This window comes from Bos taurus, chromosome 22, assembly GCF_002263795.3.
Source record: "Bos taurus isolate L1 Dominette 01449 registration number 42190680 breed Hereford chromosome 22, ARS-UCD2.0, whole genome shotgun sequence".
Lineage (NCBI taxonomy): Eukaryota > Metazoa > Chordata > Mammalia > Artiodactyla > Bovidae > Bos > Bos taurus.
This window is the reverse complement of record NC_037349.1, coordinates 11,574,629-11,582,468: the sequence shown is the minus strand read 5'-3', so window position 1 is coordinate 11,582,468 and position 7,840 is coordinate 11,574,629. Positions and strand designations below refer to the sequence as shown.

The following is a 7,840-nucleotide window of genomic DNA, read 5'->3' as shown; positions in this document are numbered from 1 at the left end:
GGTTCTTCCGCAGGGCCAGTTCTCACTAGGCTGGTCCTGCCTCTGCTCCATCTGAACACTAAGTGCCCTGGTCTCCGCCTGGCGGACCCACCCTCGGATGAGCCCTGAGGACAAGGCGCAGGCCTGGAGGGGTCCCTCCATCCCAGGAGCCGTTCAGAGGTCCCCCAGCAGAGGCCCATGCCCAGTAAACCGCTCCAGAGCTCCGGGCCACGTTTATTTCCGGGACTGGGGGCTGAGGGCAGAGCCTCAGAGCTGGTGCTGGGGTGAAGCATGTCTCTCGTCATATGAGCCGCGGCCCCGGAGCCGCAGGGTACACGGCTTCTCCCCGAGCACGCCTTCCACCACCAGCGTGGACTCGTACAGCTCACAGCTCCTGTGGGAAGCCGGGGCTCAAATCAGGAGGGGTACTGGCCCAGGGCTCTGGGGGGCAGCGCCAGCCAGGCTGTGGGGGGCCATACCTGGCGGTGAAGGAAACCTGGAGGGTGACAGAGGTGGGGGGTGCGTTGACTGGTCGTGCTTCCAGCAGCCCACTGCTTGGGGACACCTTGAAGGCCACGGGGTCCCTGTCTGGCTCCTGCTGGCCTGCAGGATGGGGAGGACGCGCAGGCAGCTCCACGCACCACCTACGGCACTGACCCCCACCTCCTGGTGCTTCTGCTGCTGCCCACCACCCCGGGGGGGACCACTTCCGATGGGGGAAGTGGCCGTCAGCGCAGCAACTCCCAGGGGGTCTGGCCTATCAGCACAGGGCCACAGGCCCCTTCCTGGGGGTCTCAGTCTAGCGGAGTTGGGGAGGAGGGTCTAACACACCTGTCAGCACAGCCCAATAGCTTCGGCAGCCACTCAGGTTCATGAGGTAGACCTCCCGGGCCCGGCCCTGGTTCACGAAGCAGGGGCCGAAGTCCACCCAGCTGGTGGAGAGCTGCAGCTCGGGCACGGCCACCACGGCCCGCAGGGGCACCACCTGGGGACAGAGCCGGCCACCTGGGGGAGCAGCAGGGACGCGGGACCCTGCCAGCCCTCCACCCAGCAGCTTCTGAGGAGCCCACAGGCAGCACCGCCGCTGGTGGGAGGAAAGCGGCCAGGAGGCGCTGTCTGCTCCCTCCTCCCCTGATCCAGCGCTGTGGTTTCCACTCCCTGCCCGGGTCACCTCACTGCCTCACCTCACTGCCTCACCCCGCCCCCCTTATCCAGCCTTCTGCTCCTCCTGGGCTCTGGGCCCTCTCACCTTTCCCCCTGGCCTCTCCCCTCAGAAGCTTGTGGGGCTGGAGTGTGGAGCTTGTCACAGCCCACAGGACAAGGCCCATGGCTTTCTCACCTGGTGCACACAGTCCCAGACAAGCCCCAGAGGCGTCCCTCAGCTGCTGTCAGCATCGTCAGGCCACTCCCTTGGCCTGGTCCCCCGCTTTCTCCATTAAACAATGTGCAGGCTTCACGTGCCGCCTCTTCCTCCAGGAAGCCTTCCCTGATTTTGCACCCTCCAGCACCCCACCTGGCTCTGAGCTCCCGAGGCCGGTAAGGATGGAGATGACCCCATCTCTCCACGTGCCAGACGATTGGGGTCAGTCCTCCGTTGACTCCACCTGAGCAGAGCTCAGCCCGGTGCCCCTCTTTAACACGTGAGCCAGGCTGGGGACTCACCTGTGAGGTCTGGTTGCTGTATTCCAGCAGCAGGTTCTGTGTGAACACCATCTGCTTCTCTCCACTTGGGCTCTGCTGAATGTCCACTCCGGGCAGCATCTGGTCAGCCGGGAGCTTCTGATAGGACAGCAGCTCCAGGGAGAGCGAGAAGGACACGTTCACCTGAGCAGATTGTGGGCGAGCTGTCACCTCAGGCTGCTGGAGGCGGGCAACAGCTTGCCCACCTGGGGCTCCACCCTTCCCTCCTGCAGGCCCGGCCTGGTCCCCTCTCAGCCTGTGACCCAGAATGGCCTGCAGGCCCTGCTCCATGCCCAGCAGCTGTCAGGAGCTGAGGGGCCAGAGGAATGGAGCTGTCCTCCCCTCGGGTGACCAGGGCTGTGTGCAAGCCCGCAGGCCCAGGGCAAGCCTGTGTCTGTCCTGAGGGCAGTAAGGGGCCCCAGCTGAGTTTCAAGCGTGGGACACGAAGTCAGCTTAGCCTTGCTCAGGGGTCACCCTGGTGGCTGTGGGGAGAGGGCTGAGGTATCACAGGCCTCACGGGAAGGGCCTTGGACACGTGGCTCCCAAACCCAGGTCTGTGGACCTAGCTCCACAAGTTTACTCCCTGGCCTTCTTCTCATCTCTGGAGGGGGGTTCCTGGGAACAGTGTGCCTTATGTTTATGGAAAGACAGTGATGAAACCCTGCAAGAGGGCAGGTGACGGGGAGGGTCTGTGCTACGTGGTGCTCTCAGGACCAGGACGCGGGCAGAGGAGATGGCAGACTGGTGCATCCAGGGCTCCTGAGTGTGTGCTCTGATAGGTCTGGGCTTATCTACGTGTGGAGACCCCTGTGCAGAAGGTGTGCTGGACGGTGGGTGTGTGTGGGATGGTGTGTGGAATGGTGGCTGTGTGTGGGATGGTGTATATGTGCTGAATGGTGTGTGTGTGATGGTGGGTGTGGGATGGTGGGGTGTGTGTGTGACGGTGGGTGTGGGATGGTGGGGTGTGTGTGTGAGACGGGGGTGGGGGTGGGACGGTGTGTGTGTGAGACGGGGGTGGGGGGTGGGACTGTGGGTGTGTGGGACAGTGGGTGTGGGTGTGTGCGCGCGCGTGCGCTGGATGGAGTCTTGTCTGTCTGTCTGGGGAGTTGGCCCCTGAGTGCGTAGGGCGTGGCGGGGCCTGGATACTACCGATGTCTGTCTGAGTACAGCCCTGGGAGGGTACTCTGTGGCCGTGCTGTCTGTACATACATGCGCGGGAACGTGAGAGGAAGGTGACTCCCAGCCCAGGAGTGTGTGCCCCCCCCAGGCGGGGACCGCAGATGCTGCCACTGACCAGCATGTTCTCCTGTGGGTGGAGCACCAGCTGCTTGCCCCTCGCTGCTATCTCCTCACCCTCCTGCTTCCAGCCAAGGGCCCGGTGGCTGCGGCTCGCCCCGTCTTGAGAAATGGAGAAGGGCTTGGAGACCAGGAGCCAGAAGTAGTGAGGGATTTCCGTGGTGTTGGTCAGCTTCAGGTGGCGGGTGGTCACCAGCTCACTCAGCACCTGGCAACCGCAGGAAGGGGGCACTCAGACTGTGAGGCTCTGCCCCCAGAGGGCTGGTGGGGGGCACCCGGGTGACGCGGGAGGGCAGGGCGGCTGCACACTCACCCCGGCGCAGGGCTGCTCAGGGATGAGGTCGCTGGCCTGCTGCCGGAACACCATGCTGCCACCGTAGTCCCAGTCCACGCTCAGCCTGCCGGTGACAGGCGGGACGGGCCTCTGGGCCACACCTGCCCCTGGCCGGCCCCGCCCTCCCGTGCCCACCTCTTGTTCCCAAGGCCTGGGCTGGTCCCCAGCAGCGCCCAAGGAGGCTGCTCCCCACCAGGGGCAGGAGGCGGGCTAGGCGGCCCTGCGGACTCACTGCGCCGGCCTGACGTAGCCATGCAGGTCCAGTCTCATGGGTCCCATGGCAAAGTCCTGCAGGCGGCGCCTCCGGCCTGGAAGCTCCCTCTCCACCTACCAAGCTCAGGCCCCATCACTGGAGTCCTGAGAGGTGAGGTGGGGTGGGGTGGGGTTGGGTTGGGGGAAGCCCTCCCCAGGCCCAGAGTGCTCACCTCATCGTCCAAGCTCAAGAAGCCCAGGGCATAGCCAACACACTCCACCTTGTGCAGGACGCCAGGGCCCAGCACCACGGGTGTGAAGGAGATGTGGATGGTGCTGCTGCCCCGCGCAGGGACCACCTGGCAGACACAGCAGCCTCAGCGCTGGACAACCGCCCCCCTCCCCAGCCTTGCTTGGGGGACGCTCCCCGAAGCTCCCAGCCCCACCCACTCACCACCTGCTTGGGGCTGATGGAGAACAGGTGGTCAGAGGGCACCCCCTCATGCCCTCGCAGGATGACTGAGATGATCTTCTGGGGGGCGCCAGCACTGGAGCTGCCCTCGGCCTATGGTCAAGGGAGTCGCTGAGGCTCAGCTTGAGACCCACTGACCTGGCCCAGCAGCCCACCTGCCACCCCTGCTCACAGATGGGGTGGCTTCACGGCTGGACTCAGACTCAGAGGGACTTGGGGACCAGAAGGAGCCGCTGCTCTCCGGGGTCTCGGGGTACAGGAGGTCATTCCCAGCGTGGTCACGTAGCGGGAAGGGCGGCCCATAGAACACCAGCAGCTCCAGCAGCCGGTCCTCCCTGTCCTCTGGAGTGTAGGTCTCCCAGTCCAGGCGGATGTCTGGGGCAGATGCAGGGGAAAGAGGTGAGGAGTGAGGAAAGAGAAGACGACTCCTGCCTGGGCCTCACTCCCTGCAGGCCCCAGAGGCCACCAGTTCTCCCGGACAGACTGGTGGGGGCCTCGTTTCCCCATGTCGCTTCCAGGCAATTCTTGTTTCGTCTAGAGGCTTATGCCGTCGGCTCCATCACCCCTTGTCCTCCGGGTCCTAAGACCAGCTTTCATGTCCAAATGCACAAAGCCAGGCCTCCCTGTGCTCTCCCTACAGCCGCTTTTCCTTCTGGCCTATTTGCTGACTTCCTGGCTCCTCCCACCCGTGCAGCCCCTGCCTTCTCCCCCTCCATCCTTTAGCTCCCAGCAAGCGGCACAGGGGCTGCTGGCTGAAAGGAAAAGGTGTCCTCTGCAAGTTCTGTCCAACACCAAGTGAACGTGGCCAGGGCGGGCGTCTGGCCCAGGCACAGTGGAAGACACCAGGTCCCACAGGCAAAGGCAAGTCCTGGCCTCAAGGTGGAAGTGGCTCTGACGACCCCTGACCGGCTTGGCCACTCCCCACCTTAGCCCTTGAGGTCCTCTCTCCGTACCTCAGGCCCACTGGACTCCAGGGTCCAGGCTGTGGGCCATTAGCTGCCCTCCCATCCTGGCCCCCACCTGGCACAGCCTGTAGCAAGAGCCCCAATTTCTCTCATGAGCGTCTCACCACAGGGGCTGGAATTATTCAGGCGAAGGATCCGGGTGACTGGGTCTCCTCCAGAGACCCGGGTGCCGAACCTGGAGGCAGGGGACCAGGATCAGCACACACCTCGCAGGCCGATTCACCTCAGAGAGGAGGGCCGGGGCTTGGGCAGGGAGGAGCCTCACCCTGTCTTCACCCTGGAGTCACAGAGCCCCAGGGCTGGAGGCCCACCCCAACACCACCCCCCAGTGAACCGTGACCCAGGGCTGCTCACTGGCCCAGTCACCGCTCCTCAGTGAACCGTGACCCAGGGCTGCTCACTGGCCCAGTCACCCCTCTTCCCACTCTCCAACCGCCCTGCCAACCACAGAAACCCCAGTGAGGGGCCCTGAGTGCGGCCCTGACCTCGGATGACACCGACTGCTCACTCCTGTCCCCCCAGAGCCCTCTGAGACATGCAGATCACGGCCATGCCCCTGAGGCCTGTCTCCTTTGGGGCAGCCCTGGCCAGGGGCTTTCGGGCTGGGTGGCACTGGGCCAGCTGGGCAGCAATGAGTCGGTGTGGACAGCCGGGATGGAGGCCAAAGGGTTCCGGGGTTAGCGGAGGGGAGGTGGGGAAGGAGTGGTACCTGATGATGGGCTCCCTCTGGGTCTGGTCAGTGGTGTAGTAGGTGGTCCTCTGGGAGCTGATGGGGCAGCCCACCACCGCCATGCGCACTGGGATGACTGCTGGAGGCAGGCCTCCCACCTGCAGACGCACACCACTCCTCTCCCTCATCCCCCGCTGCCGCTGCGTCCCCGAGGCACCGCATCCCCTCCTCCAGCCAGCCCAGGGTCTGCATGCGGGACCACTGCCTCCCACCCTGATGGCCTTTGGCCTCTGATGGCCCTTTGGATGACATTTCTTCATCTTTTAAATGGAAATAATGATTATTTTCTCTGCTAATCAAAATCACTTATTTTTAAAAATTTAACATAGACTATATTTCACCCATAATCCTATCCCACCCCACAGCATGACTCGCTGTGAGTATTTCAGTTAGAACTGTCTAGACTTGTGTGCATAAAACACACATATAAATGAGGGGCATTGGGGGCATGCTTTCGTTTTGGTAATCTTTTTCTTTTAACCACATACGATAATTTTACTAATGAAGGTTTACGGCATTGTTTAACTGGCTGTGGGAATCCCAGTGTATAGATGTAGCCTGACGTTTTATCTGATCTTCTCCTGGTGGACACATGTCTACACTGTCTCCTTTCTTCCCCTTCTATTATAAACAATGCTGAGAAGAAAAAGAAGCCTGGTATGAAACTTGTTTGTTCGTGTATCCACTTCTTTCCTTGGGGCGACTTTAAATGTGCATCCCCAGCGCCCTGCACAGGTGCCTCTGAAGGGCACACACTTCCCAGCAGCCCCCCTTGCCCATGGGCACCCTTCCTTGCACCTCCATCGACAATTTTAAACCTTGCTCATCTCACAAAACCAGTATTTCAGGGTGCCTTTCATTCTCGCTTCTTTTTTCTTGGCCACGTCATGCAGCTTATGGATCTTAGTTCCCAGACTAGGGACTGAACGCGGGCCCCCTGCCATGGAAATGCCGAGTCCTAACCACAGGACCACCAGGGTCTTCCCCTTTAGCAGTGCTGATGAAGTACTTTTCATGTTCACCGGCCATCTCTAGCTGTCATTCTTGAACTGCCTATTATGACCCTTTGCCCCTTGAGATGCTTGTGCCACCCCCTCTTATTGTTAAGAACTCTGTATATTAAGGTGATCACCACTTGGTCATTGGATAGAGCACAGTTTAAAGCAAATAACTACCATAACTCACCTGTCCAATTTACTAAACAGTTCAAGAAAATCTGTGCAATAATTAAATGACATGGGACTTGGAACACATTTCACCCCTTCATCCTAAACTGGGAGCTCCCTACTGGGGTGGTCTGCTGTGTTATTCACCCCGGTACCCCCACAGTCCAGGGGACCACACAGGAACCTGTACATATAAGGTCTCAGTTCATGCTGAATGGCGGAGTCAATGAATGGGCTGACGGAATGAACGACGGCCTCACCAAGGCCTGGGTGAGGCTGTGGCTCTGGGAGGCCATGCCGTTTCCACGCTTACTGCCCACTCTGGATCTCAGATTCTGGCCAGGGCAGGCAGCCCATCTGACTCCTCAGCCCTCCTAAGTATGGTCCCAGCCTCAAGGGGACCTCATGGGCAAAGATGTTGGTGCTTCTTCTGCTCACGGGACCCCTCCTGCAGGAATCCCAGGGCTGCTGCCCAGTGCAAAGGCCCATCCCGAGCTCAGCGGGCATCACCTTTCTACTTGGTGAGGCCTGTGAGGCTGAGGGCTGGGTGTTGGAGGAGAGTGAGCCTGCAGGTGGGGGCCAGGGTGGGGGTCCCTGTGCCCCAGGCCACCCGCCCGCCCGCCCGTGCTCACCGTGCAGATGAGACTATCCCAGTACTCCCCCCACATGTTGGCACAGGCAGTGAGGTCGATGCTGAGCTTCTGGTGGGCGCCCAGCACGCCCTGGGAGAGGTGGGGGAAGAAGGCTGCTCCTTTCCCATGGGACAGCATGCTTTCCATAAACTCTGCAGTGAGACCCAGGAATGGGGATGCAGCACCCCCGGGGAGGAAAGAGGTCCCAACCCTCAAGTGTCAGCAAAGCACTGAACCAGACAAGCCACCCTGCAGTCTCTCCCTACTCCGCCTTAAGAGACTCTCCTCCTGCAAGCCTGGGGTCCAGGGTCCAGCTCTCTCACCCGCCACGAGGCCAAGTGGGAGCCCTCACTCCTAAGCCACCAGCCACCACCCATCCCAAATCAAAGCCAGA

The 7,840-nt window shown here is 61.5% G+C and overlaps 1 protein-coding gene across 5 annotated transcripts in view; it reads right to left on the bottom strand.

Annotated features, from left to right (window-relative positions):
* Positions 1 to 201: 201 nt before the first annotated feature.
* The window catches only part of DLEC1 (DLEC1 cilia and flagella associated protein), a 90,566-nt gene continuing 82,927 nt past the window's right edge, over positions 202 to 7,840 (bottom strand). For 2 of the 5 annotated variants that reach the window (XM_005222552.5, NM_001193198.3), the window contains exons 25-37: positions 7,447 to 7,598; positions 5,628 to 5,746; positions 5,023 to 5,093; positions 4,126 to 4,328; positions 3,936 to 4,046; positions 3,715 to 3,840; positions 3,522 to 3,616; positions 3,269 to 3,353; positions 2,954 to 3,163; positions 1,642 to 1,803; positions 811 to 964; positions 459 to 582; positions 202 to 373 (exon numbers count right to left, since the gene is read on the bottom strand). In XM_005222552.5, coding sequence (XP_005222609.2) covers positions 247 to 373; positions 459 to 582; positions 811 to 964; positions 1,642 to 1,803; positions 2,954 to 3,163; positions 3,269 to 3,353; positions 3,522 to 3,616; positions 3,715 to 3,840; positions 3,936 to 4,046; positions 4,126 to 4,328; positions 5,023 to 5,093; positions 5,628 to 5,746; positions 7,447 to 7,598 — 1,739 coding nt within the window. In that variant the 3' untranslated portion in view covers positions 202 to 246. Of the gene's footprint in view, positions 374 to 458; positions 583 to 810; positions 965 to 1,641; positions 1,804 to 2,953; positions 3,164 to 3,268; positions 3,354 to 3,521; positions 3,647 to 3,714; positions 4,047 to 4,125; positions 4,329 to 5,022; positions 5,094 to 5,627; positions 5,747 to 7,446; positions 7,599 to 7,840 lie in introns of those variants that run through there. The other 3 variants (XM_059879906.1, XM_005222554.5, XM_024983054.2) reach the window with 3 other exon arrangements.